The sequence below is a fragment of the Otolemur garnettii genome, unplaced genomic scaffold (assembly GCF_000181295.1).
Source record: "Otolemur garnettii isolate 467f Iridium unplaced genomic scaffold, OtoGar3 scaffold00233, whole genome shotgun sequence".
NCBI lineage: Eukaryota > Metazoa > Chordata > Mammalia > Primates > Galagidae > Otolemur > Otolemur garnettii.
The window spans coordinates 84,905-102,649 of NW_003852628.1; the positions used below are offsets into that span (position 1 = coordinate 84,905).

General features: G+C 49.5%; 3 protein-coding genes across 11 annotated transcripts in view; 1 reads left to right on the plus strand and 2 right to left on the minus strand.

Moving 5' to 3' along the window:
• BCKDHA (branched chain keto acid dehydrogenase E1, alpha polypeptide) overlaps positions 1 to 3,022 on the minus strand; it is a 35,525-nt gene extending 32,503 nt beyond the window's left edge. For all 3 annotated transcript variants that reach the window (XM_023508254.1, XM_012812941.2, XM_003802077.3), the window contains exon 1: positions 2,880 to 3,022. In XM_023508254.1, coding sequence (XP_023364022.1) covers positions 2,880 to 2,987 — 108 coding nt within the window. In that variant the 5' untranslated portion in view covers positions 2,988 to 3,022. The remainder of the gene's footprint in view (positions 1 to 2,879) is intronic.
• Positions 3,023 to 3,428: 406 nt separating this feature from the next.
• On the plus strand, positions 3,429 to 12,623 carry EXOSC5 (exosome component 5). The gene is made up of 6 exons (XM_003802078.3): positions 3,429 to 3,629; positions 7,890 to 8,003; positions 8,510 to 8,631; positions 9,848 to 9,988; positions 11,177 to 11,266; positions 12,099 to 12,623. Exons 1-6 carry the CDS (start codon positions 3,482 to 3,484, stop codon positions 12,189 to 12,191), a joined length of 708 nt encoding a protein of 235 aa, XP_003802126.1. The 5' UTR covers positions 3,429 to 3,481; the 3' UTR covers positions 12,192 to 12,623.
• A 2,980-nt stretch (positions 12,624 to 15,603) lies between these two features.
• TMEM91 (transmembrane protein 91) overlaps positions 15,604 to 17,745 on the minus strand; it is a 16,769-nt gene continuing 14,627 nt past the window's right edge. For 2 of the 7 annotated variants that reach the window (XM_023508256.1, XM_003802079.3), the window contains exons 3-4: positions 16,422 to 16,571; positions 15,604 to 15,957 (exon numbers count right to left, since the gene is read on the minus strand). In XM_023508256.1, the coding sequence (XP_023364024.1) occupies positions 15,799 to 15,957; positions 16,422 to 16,571 (309 nt within the window). In that variant the 3' untranslated portion in view covers positions 15,604 to 15,798. Of the gene's footprint in view, positions 15,958 to 16,149; positions 16,200 to 16,421; positions 16,572 to 17,745 lie in introns of all 7 variants that reach the window. The other 5 variants (XM_023508257.1, XM_023508259.1, XM_023508258.1 and 2 more) reach the window with 5 other exon arrangements.

The following is a 17,745-nucleotide window of genomic DNA, read 5'->3' on the forward strand; positions in this document are numbered from 1 at the left end:
AAGAGAATCACTTAAGCCCAAGGGTTTGAGGTTGCTGTGAGCTGTGACACCACAGCACTCTATCAAGGGCAACATAGCAAGACTCTGTCTCAAAAAAAAAAAAAAAAACAACAAAACTTTGGATCCTCAGTCCCACTAGCCCACATTTAAAGGGTTCAGTAGGGCAGCGCCTGTCACTCAGTGAGTAGGGCACCAGCCCCACATACCGAGGGTGGTGGGTTTGAACCCAACCCCAAACTGCAACAAAAAAATAGCTGGGCATTCTGGCAGGTGCCTATAGTCCCAGCTACTTGGGAGGCTGAGACAAGAGAATCACCTAGGCCCAGGAGTTGGAGGTTGCTGTGAGCTATGACACCCGGGCACTCTACCAAGGGTGACAAAATCAGACTCTGTCTCTAAACAAACAACAACAACAACAAAATATATATGTGTGTGTGTGTATGTATACATATATATATATATATATTTCCATTACTGTGACAAGTTCTTTGGACAGCACTAGTTTAATATCTTCTTTGATTAAATTCTAACCTCTTCCCCCCTCAACAAAATCTCTTTTTTTAATCTTAGAATAGATGTGAGAAACACAAATAAGGGGGGAAAAACAGTGACTCTTGGAAAATACAAAATTTTAACATACAAATAAATAAAATATTGGGGTGGTGCCTGTAGCTTAAGCAGCTAAGGCGCCAGCCACATACACCAGAGCTGGCGGGTTCCAATCCGGCCTCGGCCTGCCAAAAAATGACAGCTACAACCAAAAAGTAGCCGGGCATTGTGGTGGGTGCCTGTAGTCCTAGTTACTCAGGAGGTTAAGGCAAGAGAATCGCTTAAGCCCAGGAGTTTGAGGTTGCTGTGAGCTGTGACACCATAGTACTCTACCCAGGACTATAGCTTGAGGCTCTGTCTCAAAATAAATAAATAAATAAATAAACAAAATGTTGGGACTTCTCCTCTTATACCACCACTCCCAACCAAAAAAATAAAGGAAAAAGAGGAGACAAGAAAGGTAACAAGGAGGCTGAGCCAGGAAGAAAACAGATTTAATCAGCAACAAATGACCTCTCCCTAGCCTGCCCCAGTCCTGCCCAGTTCCCGCCCCACTTGCCCAGCCAATGGGCTCCTAGGACTGCCAGGAACTGAGGTCAGCTGTGGAGCATATGATCCATAAAAAAAGTGAAAGGGAACAGCCCAAAGGCAGAAAGCTACCCCACCTACCCACATCCTCCACATCCTGCCCTGCTCCAGCAACCTTTTTGCACTAACCAGCTTCAAGGGACTTCCTTCCCACATTACTCATACTCCACTTCTGGCCCATACTCTTCATCTTCCTCCCCTGTTTCTTTCCCTACCCAGAGCTTTTTTCTACAAATTCCATCTTCCATCTGATTGGGGATCCATCTGATTGGGGATTAGAGGATCAGATCCAACCTCACAAGAGCTTTATAAATTTTTCTCCTGGACCTCATCAAGGTCACCTCCTTCCTTCTCCCCATCTCCCAGGTTAGTACTTGTCCTTTCAACAGTGACCAACATTCCTCTTGCCCTTTTCTCTGTGCCAGGCCCAGATCTTTCTTACCATTTTACATATTACATTTTCACAATAACTCCATGAGGTCGCTGCTGGTATCTCTATTTTATAGAAGGGAAATTAGGTCAAGAAGGTGTAGGCCTTTGCCCAAAGCTACAGAACTGGAAAGCGGCAAAACAGAGATATGCATCCACATGGTCTAGCTCCAGAACCCACTCACTTATACCAACTACTACCCTCTTATCTGTGGGATTTTAGTTCAAGGTTTTTCTGTAGCTCACTGCCTCTCCCCTTTATAAGCAGGGCCTGCCAACTAGGTTTTCTGCAGCATGATCCTGCCTTTAGCAATATCTAATCAAAGAGATTCTGATCCCCTTGACAAGACACAAGCTTTCTCAAGTGTTTTTAAGAAATGTGGGCTGGCCAGGCATGGTGGTTCATGCCCATAATCCCAGCACTCTGGGAGGCTGAGGTGGTGGATTGCTTGAGCTCACAAGTTCGAGACCAGCTTGAGCAAGAGCGAGATCCTGTCTCTAAAAAAAATAGCCAGCATTGTGGCAGGCACCTGTAGTCCCAGCTACTTGAGGCAAGAGGATCACTTGAGGCCAGGAATTTGAGGGTGCTGGGAGCTATGAAGCCACCGCACTCTACCGAGGGTGACAAAGTGAGACTCTTCCGTAAAAAAACAAAAAAATGTCAGGGTGGTGCCTGTGGCTCAAAGGAGTAGGTCACCAGCCCCATATGCTGGAGGTGGCGGGTTCAAACCCAGCCCTGGCCAAAAAAAAATTGTGGGCAAACTGTCCTGTCTTCTCTTCCTCTTTTCCTCCCTCATTAATTCAGCAAAGACTTACTAATCATGTCCTCTGCACAAGAGGACATAGGGTTTTGACATTCGGTCACAAGAATCAAGCAGGTTTTTTATGTCACTCACTTTAAAATTATAAGTGCGGTAAAGAAGCAAAGAAACGCAGGGCCCATGACAGGAAACTGATCTCTCCTTTCTCCTATTTGAAGAGCATTCTTTAACCAGAAGAAAGTTTTCGCTTTAAAGAAGTCATTTTCATTCTCCCACTCCTGAGGATCAAGGTCTCGCCATCCTCCCGTCCTTCCAAAGCGTCTCCTCTAATGATGAATGACAACAAATGAGAAACCCCCACCCCTCTTCTCCAACCCTCTTGCTTTTCCGCTCCTAACTAAGCGGATGTTTTTCCTTGAGTGTCCTCTCCTAGTCCTTTTTCCTTCTATGACGGCCCTTCTTTCATGCCCTGCAGGGACTCCACACTTTGAAGATAGCCTTTACATTACTATTCCCTCTTGGAGAAAATCCCCCGGGGCCCCCTGTACTCACAGATGTAGCTAGCCCCCGAGTCCCAGGCCGCCGCAGCGCCAGGAGGGCAGCCTGGCCCAGGCCTCGGCTTGGCCCCCAGACCCTGGCCGCGGCGATCGCTCCCGCCATCTTGACTGACAACCACTTGGCGATCCGCCCCCTCCTACTCTAGACTAGGGCTGCCCCTTCATGAGCCTGACTCAAATACCGGCACCACTCTGACTAGCAGAACCAGCTTCTTCTCGTCCTGTGGTAGGTAAGATGAATGAGAGGTGTAGAGTACAGTCTATCTTCCCAAAATTAATGCCGACCGCCTCATTGGTTGCTGGTCCTGTAACAGGCAAAGAAGAGGGCAATTTAACTAAAGCCTCCCGGGTTTAGGGCCTGGGGACTTCGGGTAGGACGAGGCGAAGCCAAGGCACGCCCCATCTTCTCTACAGTCCTATAGCTTTGCCTGGGTTGTGAGTGGGCGGAGCCAGATTGTTGGTAAACGCTAAACCACGTGCGGGAGTCTATTTGGTCGGACCCCAGGACCTGCGCGTGCGCACTAGCTACGCAGCCTATACGCCTGCGCGTGCTGCTAGCCGGAAGCGCAGTTGCGGTCGCACGCGAGTTCTGGCGCGATGGAGGGGGTTATGTTAGCAGATGCCAAGATCCGCGCTGAAACTGGAACGGAGTCCGGCCCTCGGGGCCCCGGCTGCAGCCTCCGGCACTTTGCCTGTGAACAGAACCTGCTGTCTCGGCCAGATGGCTCTGCTTCTTTCATGCAAGGTAAGAACGTAACCCTGGTAAATACCGCGCGGGGCACAGTATGATTTGTTTTGGAGAGCGGCTACCGCAATGGAGTGTCCACCTCCTCGCGATGCTAGCTGATAAATGTCTTTCCTGCACTGATGCAGAACTTTTCGTCCAGGTGGATACGCTGAGATACGCACATATCTTTCCCCAGACTAGAAAGGAGAGGGCATCATCAGCCAGTAAATATCTCTCAGCATCAGAGAGGGGCAGACCTCCGCCACAAGGATGAATATTCGAAAATAGGGAAAATTTCCTCACCAGGATAAATATGGCCTTTGACTAGATTCTTGCTCCGTTTCACGCACATCCCTCGGGGTCCACACATCCCGAACTGATGCAAACTTGTCCATTTGCGTAAATGCCTCTTAAAACTAGCAGATTACCACTTTAGATTCAGTTATGCCTTAAACTGTGACAGACATTGCCCTATTAAATATTCAGATTGAGAGTAATGTCCCTACCCTGAATTGAGGAATATTTCCCCCACTCACACGTTACCAATTGAGTAAATATCCCTTTGATTGGGATATACATCTCTCCATATGATATGATCTCTCCTTAAGATTAAGGCTTTAGTAGTAGATCTTTCCTTCTGGGTAAATTCCTCTTCCCCTAGCTAAATACCTCTCAAATTATATTCAGTGCCCTGACCCAGGTAAATAAGCTTCTGGAGATAGACCTGGGGATCACCCTCATAAGCTTAATCCTCTCACTCAGGCATTACTGTCTACCCAAGTTCAGAACCTCCTTTTGCACCTGTAGTCCTAGCTACTCAGGAGGCCCAGGTGGGAGAATGGCTTGAGCTCCCAGGAGTTCAAACTTTGCAGTGAGCTATGATCATGCCACTGCACTCCAGCCTGGATGACATAGCAAGACCCAGTCTCTTAAAAAAAAAACAAAAAAAAAACCTGTTTTCGTTGATTTTTTTTTTCATTCACTAAACACATAGGTATTTGTGCTAAGTACTGTTCTATGCACTGAGGATACATCAATAAATATAATCAATTAAAAATACCCTGTGCATGAGGCCGCCGAGGTGGCTCACACCTGTAATCCTAGGACTCTGGGAGGCTGAGGCAGTGGATTGCTTCAGCTCAGGAGTTTGAGACCAGCCTGAGCCAGAGTGAGACCCCCACCTCTAAAAATAGCCAGGTGTTGTGGTGGGCATCTGTGGTCCCAGCTACTCAGGAGGCTGAGACAAGAGAATCACTTGAGCCCAAGAATTTGAGGTTGCTGTGAGCTATGACACCATGGTACTCTACCAAGGGTAACAAGGTATTACTCTGTCTCAAAAAAAAAAAAAACCCTGGGGGCAGTGCCTGTGGCTCAGAGGAGTAGGGCGAAGGCCCCATATACCAGAGGTGGCAGGTTCAAACCCAGCCCAGGCCAAAAACTGCAAAAAAAAAATCCCTGTCCTAACAGAGTTTACATTCTAATAGGGGAAACACAATAAAAAAGATAACTAAACCAACCATGTAGTAAAATGCTATGGAGAGAAATATAGTTGAGAAGAGGAATAGGATGTACTGGAGAGGGCTGCAGTCTTAAATAGGATGGTCAGGAAAGACCTTGCTGAAACGGTGCTATTTGAATAAAGACCTAAAGGTAGGTGAACTAGCTGGGTGTCGCGGGGGGCGCCTATAGTCCCAGCTACTTGGGAGGCTGAGAAAAGAGGATTGCTTGAGCCCAAGAGTTTAAAGTTGCTGTGAGCTGGAACACTCTGTCTCAAAAAAAGACCTAAAGGCAAGGAAGCAAATCCTAACAATACCAGGAGGAAGAACATCCCAGGCGTGCAAACCGCAGGGCCAAAGGTCCTGAGGTAAGAGCCTTCCTGGAATGTTTGGGAAACAGGAGGCCAGTGTGGCTGGAGCAGGGAGCAGAAAGAAGTTAGTAGGGTAGAAGGCAGGAGGGGTGAGGAAGATTGCCAATCCTATAGGGCAGTGGTTCGCAACCTTCCTAATGCCCTGACCCTTTAATACAGTTCCTGTGGGTCACGACCCACAGGTTGAGAACTGCTGCTGTAGGGTCTTGGGAGTGAGATGAGAGCCATTGCAAGTTTTGTGTAGAGGAGTAGCATGATCTCAATACACTTTAACAAAATTTCTGGCTGCCATGTTGACCGTAGGGGTTATGGGGAAAGAGGAAGATATTTGTGGCTCACACACAAAGTAGAAGCAGTGGAGGTGATGAGATTCTGGATATAGTTTGAAGGGAAAACTGAAAAATGTATTTATGGTTTGGTTTAGGTATAAGGAGGTTTCTGCCCATATCAGCTGTCATGAGGAAAGATGAGGAGTTCTTGGAACATTAAGTTTGCAGTACCAAGTAGACAATCAGAAAGGCAACATACAAGCCGGGAATTCAGAAGAGAAATTCAGGCTGCATCTAGACAATTTGGAACCCTCTGGCTATAGGTGGTATTTCAGGCTAATGACTGGATGAAGTAAGTGTAGATGAAGAGATCCTAGGACCAAGCCCCAGGATCCCCAACTTGAGAGCTCAGGCTAGCCAAACAGACTGAGAAGGAGTGGCCAGTGAGGTGGGGAGAAACTAGGAGATGGTGGTGATCACAGACCAAGAGAAGAGCGTGTTTGAGATGTAAGGGCTGACCAGCTCTTGGACCCTTACTGAGAGGCTAGATCACAGGAGGGTTGGTTGATTGGAGGTCAGTAGTGATGCACTCAAACTGCTCTAGTGGACTGGTGAGGTCAGGGAGGAAAGGAAGAAAGGACAGCTTTCTAAGAGTTTTGCTATAAGAGAATTAGATAGGGCAGGAGTTAAGATGGATGTGGGATTGAGAGAGGAGAGAATTGCAGGAGGTTAGAATCTGAGAATTAAGGAGAAAGACAGCCCCTTTCATGTTCTAAAACCCCAAACCCACAGATCCTGGGGTAAAGGAAGTTCTTGACAGACCCTCAAAGAGTGTATTCTAGGACCCAGCACAGTGGCTCCTACCTGTAATCCTAGCACTTTGGGACACCAAGGCAGGAAGATCACTTGAGCTCAGGAGTTTAAGACCAGCCTGAGCAATAGTGAGAGCCTGTTTCTTTTTTTCTTTTTCTTTTTCTTTTTTTTTTTTTTTTGAGACAGAGTCTCACTACATTGCCCTCAGTAGAGTACTGTGGCATCATAACTCACAGCAACCTCAAACTCTTGGGCTCAAGCTATTCTCTTGCTTCAGCCTCCCAAGTAACTGGAACTACAGGCGCCTGCCACAGCACCCTGCTATTTTTTAGAGACAGGGTCTTGCTCAAGTTTAGAGCTAGTCTCAAACTCGTGAGTCAGGCAATCCACCTGCCTTGGTCTCCCAAAGTGCTAGGATTACAGGCATGAGCCACCGCGCCTGGCCAGTGTAAAATATATTTCTTTTTTTTTTTTTTTTTTTTTTTGAGACAGAGCCTCAAGCTGTCCCCCTGGGCAGAGTGCCATGGCATTACAGCTCACAGCAACCTCCATCTCCTGGGCTCAAGCGAGTCTCCTGCCTCCACCTCCCAAGTAGCTGGGACCACAGGCGCCCGCCACAACGCCCGGCTATTTTTTGGTTGCAGCCGTCATTGTTGTTTGGCGGGTCCGGGCTGGGGACTCGAACCCGCCACCTTAGGTGTACGTGGCTGGCGCCTTAGCCGGTTGAGCTATAGGCGCCGAGCCAAATATATTTCTTACTGGGAGTTACGGTCAGAAAAGTTTGAAGCCCCTGTTCTAGTCCAGTCTCTTTGTATTTCTCAGGTCTTACTTCCTATACCCTGTTCATACTCTCTCTGGGAAAAGAAGCAGCAATCAGATTTCCCCCTAATATTTATCCCCTTCTCAGGTGTCTAGATTGCTGCAGAATTTGGAGATGGGTATCTGAGGGACAACAGCTAGGCTGGATAAAGTTTTGGAAAGAGAAGTTGAGGTCAGCTGCAGTAGGAAGGAAGAAGTTTAGCTCTTACGAAGAACTTCCTGTTGAAGTTCAATAGTATTAAGAGTCTCCTGCACACTTAGCACATGCCAGGTAGTGCTCTAAAGTGTTTCACTTGAATTGAGTCCTATAACCCTCACAAGACACTACAGCAGAGGTACTGTTGTTATCCCCATTTATAGATGAGGACACATGGGCAGAGTAGTTGAGTGATTGCTCAAAGAATCACTGCCTCCACACAATAGGGTGCCATGAGGAGATCTGGCTATGAGAGCATTGGGTCCCAGAAGCCAGGGAAGGTGTGGGTGAGGCCACCCCTTCTGTCTTCCCAGGTGATACCTCTGTCCTAGCGGGCGTGTATGGACCTGCTGAGGTGAAGGTCAGCAAAGAAATTTTCAACAAGGCCACACTCGAAGTGATCCTGAGGCCGAAGATCGGGCTGCCTGGTAATGGACCCCACTGACCCTCCAAGCTCCTAGTCTATAGGAACTTCTCCGCAGCGCCCCCTGCCTGCCTTCTCCAGTCTTGTCTCCCTCCAGCTGTTTGTGTCTTTCTCCAGCTCTCTACCTCTGTGTCTCAGTATCTGTCATTTTTCCTCTCTTTAGCTAATTTCTCCCTCCCCCTTTCTCCCCTGCCTCCATCTCCCTTTCTTTCCATTAACCTGTTTTCCTGCTATTTTACTTTGTCTCCCACATTCCCCACTGGCTGGGCCCACTGGGTTGGCAGTGAGGGCGGGGGGGCAGCAGCTTGGACGTGGGAACTCCTGGGTTCTCCCACCCCCACTTGGTGGATGCTGGAGGTAATAGGGTCAGGTGACTGTCCTTCGGTCCTGCACCAACCGAGGCAGAGACTACAGGCCCTTCACAAAGTCCAGAGGGCTGGGGTGGGACACAGTGGGGAAGGTGAGCCAGATAGCAGGATAGAGCTGAACAACCTCTCCTCATTTCCCCAGGCGTAGCAGAGAAGAGCCGGGAGCGGTTGATCAGGAACACATGTGAGGCAGTAGTGCTGGGAGCATTGCACCCACGCACCTCCATCACTGTGGTGCTGCAAGTTGTCAGTGATGCTGGCTCCGTATCCTTTCCCCCAGATTGCCTCTGTTCTGATGGCCATATACACCCCGTCTCCTAGACAAAAACCTCCAAGCACTTGACAGGCATCAAATCAAAGAAAAATATTAAACACAGCTTGAGTATTTACCCTTTGCCAGGCACTGTTCTAAGTTCTTTATGCATATTAACTCTTTTAATACAGCCCATGAAATGCATGCCATTATAATTCCCATGTTAAGTGACAGGTCTGGACCTGGGCCCGCATCATCTACTTTTAGAGCCCAAGGACCCTGGCAAATGAGATCTCTTTGTTCACACGTTTCAGGTGAGGAAACCGAGGCCCCAAAAGGAGAAGTGGCTTGCCTAGTTTTGCACTAGAAGGCAGTATAGGTGGGACACAGGCCTAGGCCCATCAGACTCCAGTGACTTCCACTCCGAGCCTTAGCAAGGATTTCAGGTTCTCATTGCCGGGGAGCCCTATGCACGCAGAGCAGTTGAGTGAGGAGCTCAGTCTTGAAAAATCCTTGTGGTTTCAGTGAACAAGGTTGACGGTGACGATTAGAACCAGGCCTTTCTAGAGGGCTTCACTGGTACCTGGCCCAGTGTTGGCCAAGTGCTTTACAGATAGGCAGAGAAAAGAGCTACTGTGACCCTATTTTAGAGATGGAAACTAAAGCTCAAGGGAGGTGTCAGAGGGTCAGCAGCAGGGCTGGCACTGACTGATCCTAAACCTGGGCCCTCATCTGCTCTGCTGGGCCTATGGAAGAAAAAAAGGAAACTGAGGCAGCGTCAGCGGACTCCAGACCTGTGTTCTCCTTCCACTGCGCCATGGTCACAAACTGCCCTTGCCTGCTGAGGGCAGCAGCAGGGTGGCTCTACCTCCATCACCCTGCCAGCTCTGTTACCTCGTAGTGGCTGCCTGGTAGATTCCGAAGTTCTGGGCCTGGCTTCCCAGTGCCATACCCCTGTGACCTGGAAAGTTTTCTTCCCCTTCCCTGAGGATACTTAGAACATACTCCCATGTAACTGATGAGCTTGAGCAAAGTCACACAGCTGGCAAAGCTAGGTGTGGAACCCAGGGTTACTCAATCTCAGAACCACTTTTAACTACTCTACCATATTGCCTTTCTGTGATTGATAAGTGATGTCTGCCACAGGCATCAGTAGGGTGAAAGGAAACATGGATGTGTTCTGCTGCCTACAGTAGAAATTTCTTAACCACTCCCCGTGTTGCTCAGCTCCTAGCCTGTTGCCTGAATGCTGCCTGCATGGCACTGGTGGACGCAGGTGTGCCCATGCGGGCTCTCTTCTGTGGGGTCACCTGTGCTCTGGACTCTGATGGGACCCTTGTTCTAGACCCCACAGCCAAGCAAGAAAAGGTAGGTGTGAAGACTAGGGTGGCTGAAGGGTGGTGCCAGACCACTCTCCTGTTCCTCCAGGCATTGCTTTTCTGTAAACAGTTGCCTCATGCCACTTCAGTCTCTTTTGGCAAGCTCTGCTTTTTTTGTTCATCAGGGTTCATTTGACTGCAAGTTCTGGAAACACAACTCAAACTTGTATAAGCAGAAAGGAAACTTATTTGCTTTCATTAACAAACCCAGAAAGAATAGAGGTCTCCTAGAACCAGGACATCAACACCATCAGATATCTTTGCTTCATTCTTCACCCTTGCCTTTTTCTACACGTTGCCTTCATTCTCTGGCCAGCATCTTTCCCGAGTCCTGGACTGACTCCATCCTAAGTTTCTTGCTTCCATCCTAAGAGGCTCAAAAGCAGAGAAGAGAGGAGAATTTTTCTTACTGGCTGAAGGGCTCTATCATTCTGAGTTATCTGCCCAGTACTGTAATGGTCACATGAAGTCAGGAAAATAGAGACTACCTGGGGTGTTTCAGATGGAGGGAATTGAATGCAGGGAATCAGTAACAACAGTGTTGGGAAAACTTGAGAAGCAAAAAGAAAAGCCAGAGGCAGGAAGCCCCTCCCAGCCCTGGGCTGAACGTGTGAGCCCCCATCTGGTCTGTGCTGTTAGAGATGTCATCACAGTTGGTTCTGGACCCATAAAACATGTCCTGCCAATGTCCTGGCCATTGAAGCCCAGAACCCATTCCACCTCCCTATTAGGCAACCGCCATGCTCACAGTGAGGGGGACAGTCTGTCTCTCCTCTCTAAGATACTGGTAGAACCTACCTGGCAAAGGAGTCTGGGAAGTAGAATCTGCTGGTTTCCAGCCGCTGCCAAACAGACCATGGAAGTGCAGGTGGGGAGCTGAGAGGTACCAGCTTAGTGACTGGCACTGTGGCTAGCCCTGTGGGACAGGAATACTGTGCTTGGAAAAGCCCGTCAGAACCATGTGATTAAAGTAAAGAGGAGGAGGGCCAAGCCTACAAAGGAAAGTTAGGAGCTGTCACCCAGGGGAGGGGTGACTGCACGTGATAGGTGAACACCTGGCTGTGGCACAGGCAAGACTGTGGGGCTGAGAGACTGCAGTCCCCTCTAGGTCTGACTGAGATTTTATCTGAGGAGAGTATTATAGGTCCCCATACCACCTTCTACCCCTTGTCCCTAGGAGGCGCGGGCAGTCCTGACCTTTGCACTTGATAGTGTGGAACGGAAGCTGCTGATGTCCACCACCAAGGGGCTCTACTCTGACGCTGAGGTACCAGTGTGGGCATGAGGGTAAAAGCCAGAACACTGCCTACTTCCTGACATCAGGCATTGTTTTGGTTTTGAGCTTTTTCCCCAAACTCCAGGGCTCAAGCAGCCCTCCTGGCTCAGCCTCCCAAAGTGCTAGGATTATAGCAGCTGGCAAGGTTTTGTCCCAACTCTTACCTCAGTCTCTTGAGAGATCTAAGGAGAGCTACTTCCTCGCATCCCTATCTGTAGAAAAGAGGGAGTATTCAAAGTTTGCTACCACAGAAACATTTGTGGAAATTTTAAAGGGAAGACCAATTTATGAGATAGAAAAAAGGAAAAAAAAGAGGAGCTCAGCTTGAGATCAGATCAGGAGGTAGGTGCATCTGAAGCCCCCCCCCCCCAAGGACTCAGCTCTTAAGTGGTGAGCCACCCAAATTCTGGGTCTCTAAGGAACAGAATTTGGAAACTGTTAGGCCAGTCTCCAAGAGCATTTGCATCATGGACCTCCAATGAATCTACGAACATGTGGTAGTAAACATTTGGAGTCAAAGGGCCCATGGCTTTAAAACTGCAAGACTTCTTCAATTCCATAGCTTTATAAGGCTGGGGTCTCTTCCAAGGTGTCAGGAGGCATGATCCCTTTGTCTGGTCCCTGAAGTCCTCACCTTTTTTCTTCTGTTCTAAGAGATACGAAGTGGGAAAGAAGAAACGTAGTGGGGGTATGATGTGAGGGGTAGGGGGAGAAGTAGGTTTGGGGGAGAAGTAGGTTTGGGGGTGAAGGGAGTCAGGTGGGATTGGCTAAACCTCTGGCTATGTGTGGGTGCAGGGTACTGACCAGTCTCTCCTCCACCCAGCTCCAGCAGTGCCTGGCAGCAGCCCAGGCTGCCTCACAGCATGTCTTCCACTTCTACCGGGAATCACTGCAGAGGCGTTACTCCAAGAGCTGAGGCAAGCCGGGGCAGGGCACCCCTCCCAATGCCACTACCCTTAACCTCCAGCCTGAAGTAAACCAGCGGCCCAGCCTCGCCTCTACTTGTGTGCCCGTGTGGGCTTGTGGTTCTGTATCTCCCCAGGCTCCAGTCGGGGAAGATAGGGCCCCAGCCCTTGACAGCTCACCCCACCAGCTTCCGGGCCTGGAGGCTCAGACCTTGCCCACAAGGACATCGTTAAAAGCTCTCATTTATTGGGTGGATTAGTCAATAAGTCCATTCATTCTAAAGGACGTCTGTGGTGCACCTACTGCATGGACACCCTCCCAGGCCTTGAGAAACTGGCAGTGAACAAGAAAGACCTAGATCCGTGACTGAGAAGCAGTAGGTAAATTGGTATTTGTCAGATGGTGTGGTCAATACAATGAAAAAATAAAGCAGGGCACAGAAGTTTGACAGAGTTCTTTGAGGAGGGCAAACCAAATACATAGCCAGGGATGCCTTTACAGGAAGAGGCACATCCACTCAGGGAGAGGAAAGGAAGCCAGCTCTTAGATAAGGTGAGGGCAGGGCCAGCCAGGCATCCAATGTGGCTGGGGCAGAGGGGATGTTACAATACATAGGTAGGGCCTTATAGGCCCTGGGAGGAATTTGGCTCAAGAGTATTCCTTTCTCACCCAACAACCCTGTAAAGTGGGGCTGTTATTACAAAGTCCACTTTAAGATGAGAAAATGAACTCAGAAGCCTGTTCACTACCTGAGGTCACCAGCTAGTCAATAGAGGGGCAGTAGTTACCCCCTTCAAGAAGCCTTTAGCACTGAGAGTGCACGGAGGGGAGCCCAGCAAGCTCTGGACTGTGCATCCCCACCTGGAAACAGGAAGTTGAGGCTCACTGGCAATTGGTCCAGTTGTAGTGTCCTCTCTAGGGACAATATGGGAACTATCTTTATTTTTTTTTAGGCCCTCGGTAGAGTGCTGTGCCATCACACAGCTCACAGTAACCTCCAACTCCTGGGCTTAGGTGATTCTTTTGCCTCAGCCTCCCAAGTAGCTGGGACTACAGGCGCCCACCACAACACCCAGCTTTTTTTTTTTTTTTTTTAAAGAGACAGTCTCGGCTCGGCGCCTGTGGCTCAAGCGGCTAAGGTGCCAGCCACATACACCTAAGGTGGCGGGTTCGAATCCCCAGCCCGGACCGCCAAAAAAAAGCCCAGGAGTTGGAGGTTGCTGTGAGAGTGATGCCATGGCACTCTACCCAGGGAGATAGCTTGAGGCTCCGTCTCAAAAAAAAAAAAAAAAAGAGAGACAGTCTCACTTTGTCACCCTCGGAGTGCTGTAGCGTCACATCTCACAGCAACCTTCAGCTCTTGGGCTTAAGCGATTCTCTTGCCTCAGCCTCTCAATTAGCTGGCACTACAGGTGCCCACCACAACACCTGGTTATTTTTTTTGTTGCAGTTTGGCCAGGGCCGGGTTTGAACCTGCCACCCTTAGTATATGGGGCTGGCGCCCTACTCACTGAGCCACAGGCACTACCTCAACCAGCTATTTTTTGTTGGAGTTTGGCCGGGGCCAGGTTTGAACCCAACACCCTTGGTATATGGGGCTGGCACCCTACCCACTGAGCCACAGGACAGGTGCCACCCCCCCTTTTTTTTTTGAGACAGTCTCACTATGTCGCTCACAGCTCACAGCAACCTCAAACTCTTGGGCCCCAGCCTCCCAAATAGCTGGGACTACAGGTGCCCGCCACAATGCCCAGCTATTTTTTGATTGTAGTTGCTGTTGTTTGGCAGGCTCATGCTGGATTTGAACCTGCCAGCTCTGGTGTATGTGGCTGGCGCCCTAGCTGCTGAGCTATAGGCAACAAGCTGTATTTTTTTTTTTTTTTTAAGACAGTCTCAAGCTGTCACCCTGGGTAGAGTGCTGTGCCATCACAGCTCATAGCAACCTCCAACTCCTGGGCTTAAGCAATCTCTTGCCTCAGCCTCCCAAGTAGCTGAGACTACAGGCTCCCGCCACAACACCCGGCTATTTTTTGGTTGTAGTTGTCATTGTTTGGTGGGCCCAGGCTGGATTCGTCCTGCCAGCTCTGGTGTATGTGGCTGGTGCCTTGGCCGCTTGAGTTATAGGCACAGAGCCTGTATCCTTTTTTTGCTGTATTTTTTGTTTGTTTTGATTTTTGAGACAGAGTCTCACTTCGTCACCCTCTGTAGAGTGCTACGGCATCACAGCTCACAACAACCTCAAATGATTGGGTTCAAACAAATGTCTCTGCCTCAGCGTCCGGAGTAGGTGGGACTACAGGTGCCCACTACAATGCCCAGCTATTTTTAGAACCAGGTCTCACTTTGGCTCAGGCTGGTCCAGTACTCCTGAGCTCAGACAGTCCACCTGCCCTGGCCTCCCAGAGTACTGGGATTATAGGCGTGAGCCACCGTGTCTAGCCGGAGGTATCTTTAGTTGTCATTTGACTACTCCCCTTTCCCCACCCTCAGGGTGTTCAGAGGGCAGGAACTGAGAGAATAGCTATCCAATAGCTTGGCCATACTCCATAGCTTGGGGGTCTTTGTGTCTGCTGGGTCCCCTGCCACATTGCCTCACAGCTCACAGAATTCCCTCAACTGCCCCACTGGGATGCATGTCATCCGTACCCCAGGTGACCAAGAAGGAAATGCAGAACCATCGAGTTTGAAACTATGCTCCATTAGCCTCTCTGGAATGTTAAGTGGGGATAGTATTTTCTTCTAGCAAAATCCATCAGAATGGCATTAAACAGAGTGAGAAAACTAAACATACCATTTTATTGCTCTGTAATACCTGGCCTCTTAGCACTTCCTTTGTACCTTGGTGCTTGCGGCAGATGACTGTATGTCCTGGCCACGTGCCAGCACTTAATGTTTCCTTAAGGATCTATCAGTCTCCCAACCCCAGGCAGCCCAATAAGAGCCCACCAGGGAAGGAATTTAAGCTTTTTAGAGTACTGAAGCTGCTTGAACTCCTAGGGCCGTTATTTCTCCCCTAGAAGGGAAAGCTGGCACAGAATGAAGCCTGCAGAGAAAGAGAGGGCCAACCCTTAATCCCACTTGAGCCCCTGAGTCCAGATGTCCCTCTGGTTTCTTCTCTTCTGTTTCTTAAGGCAGTCAGTTGAGTTTCTGCCACTTGCTGTTTTTTTCTTTTTTAGTAGAGAGGGGAGTCTCACTCTTGTTCAGGCTAGTCTCAAGCTCCTGAGCTCAAGCGATCCACCCGCTTCAGCCTTCCCGAGTGCTGGGATTATAGGTGTGAGCCACTGCACCAGCCCCATTCTGCAGTTTGGAAACCTTCATCCCCTTCTGCAGCTCAGGCCTCACACGGCCTGTCACCCTGGCCAGTCCCTTCTTGTTTTTAGACATCCCGACCCCTCCATTTTATCACACACACACACAGACTCTGGTTTGGCTGCAAGGGTGTCTGGTGTTTAATCTCACAGCTGTCACCACCAGGTGAATGGTCAGGAAGGGAAAGGGGTAGTCCAGCTCACTCCTGTCTCTGGATGCTGCTGCCACCTCATCCATCAGGATTCTCTGCCCTCAGATGTGCTTGGCTGCCCAGCGCTGGGTTCACAGTGGGAGCTGCAGGGGCACAGCTAGGGCGGGTCTCGGGAGGCAAGGTAGGCAGCCAGGGTCACCAGAGCAGCCGCATACGTGCACACGCCCAGCCCGATGGCGAGGACCCCCAGCAGGAAAGCGCGGCGGGAGGCGGCCCCTGCCCCCTGGACATCCCCCTTGGCCCAAGCCCTGTTGGTCTGTAGAGGCAGTGGGCAGCGGTAACCCAGGCATCCTCTCATCCTCACCCTGTCTCCCACAACCCCAGATATCTCCCTGACCCCTTTCCCACCAACATGCCCAGCCATTCATACGTTCCCAAAACAGAGCACCTACTTAGAGGTCAGGCATAGCTGGGGACTGGGGGTGGTGGGTGATTAATAAAAGCATACCTATATTTATCATGTGCCACTGTTCTACCTCATTTGATTCTCACAGTGACCTGGAAGTAGGAATTATCCCTACTTTACAGATGAGGAAAAGGCACAGAGAAGTGAAATGACTTGCCCAGAATCTTCCAGTTAGTGGCAGACTTGGGATTGAAATTCAGGCTCTTCACTAACACCCCAGGCTGCCTTCCATCTTCCTCCCACCCCCACCTCAGGTACTATTGTTTCTGTGGTGCCTTTTGGTTTTTAATGTCCAGTCCCACACAAAGACTCACCTTCTGGGCCAGACAGAAGGCTGCAATGCCCACAGGCCAAAAACAACACAGCATGGAGAAGACAGCCAATCCGAGGTGGTCATGGGGTAGGAGTGGGGAGAGATGGCCATCCCCATCCCAGTCTGAGTCACTGTCACTGGATGACACATCCTACAGGCAAGAGAGGACCTGGGTGGGCATCTCTGCCTACCTCCTCTACCCCACTGCACCACTCCCCACAGCTCCCAAAGACCAGTACCCTCTTCCTAGAGACACAGAAAAATGTTCAAAGATAGGCTTTTCTGCATCCTAGAGCCTTCTGAGGGGAAACTGTAGAGCCTGTCTCCAGAAAAGAACCCCACCCACACCCAAATTTTGAGTTCATTTTCAAGGCCCAATCATGGACACTACAATAGCTTATAATCTCCAAGTTAAAGCTCTGGGATTGGAAACACATCATCACGAAGAGGAAGCTGCAAAAATGTAGATTATAAAATGTGCCAATAGCCTAAATGATAACAAATCTGCCCTAAAAAATACTTACAGGGGACTGGGCGTGGTGGCTCACACCTGTAATCCTACTACTCTGGGAGGCTGAGGCAGGTGGATTGCCTGAGCTCACAGGTTTGAGACCAGCCTGAGCAAGAGTGATACCCCGCCTCTAAAAAACAGCTGAGTGTTGGGTGGCACCCATTGTTCAGTGGTTAGGGCGCTGGCCACACACTGAAGCTGGTGTGTTCGAACCTGGCCCGGGCCATTTAAAACAACAATGACAACGGCAACAAAAAAATAGCCAGGCCTTGTGGCAGGCACCTGTAGTCCCAGCTACCATGGCATTTTACCCAGGGTGACAGCTTGAGACTCTGTCTCAAAAAAAAAAAAAATAGCTGGGTGTTTTGGTGGGCGCCTGTAGTCCCATCTACTCGGGAGGCTGAAGCAAGAGAACTGCTTAAGCCCAAGATTTTGAGGTTGCTGTGAGCTATGACGCCACAGCACCGAGGGTGACAGAGTGAGACTCTTGTCTCAAAAAAAAAAAATACAGGTTAAGAGGTCTGCTGGCCCCCATGGTGACCAAATGGCACTCTTCATCTTTTAAAATATATATACATTTTATAAAAACTCTTACAGCAAAGAGCTCACAAGATTTTAAGACATTGTAAGGACAAGATGGAAGTGAAAAATCCAGATTGCCAGGCTGGTGTACAGTGGTGCTATCATAGGTCACCTTGAACTCTCAGCTTGAAACAGTCCTCCTGGCTCAGCGCCTGTGGCTCAAGCGGCTAAGGCGCCAGCCACATACACCTAAGGTGGCGGGTTCGAATCCCCAGCCCGGGCCCGCCAAACA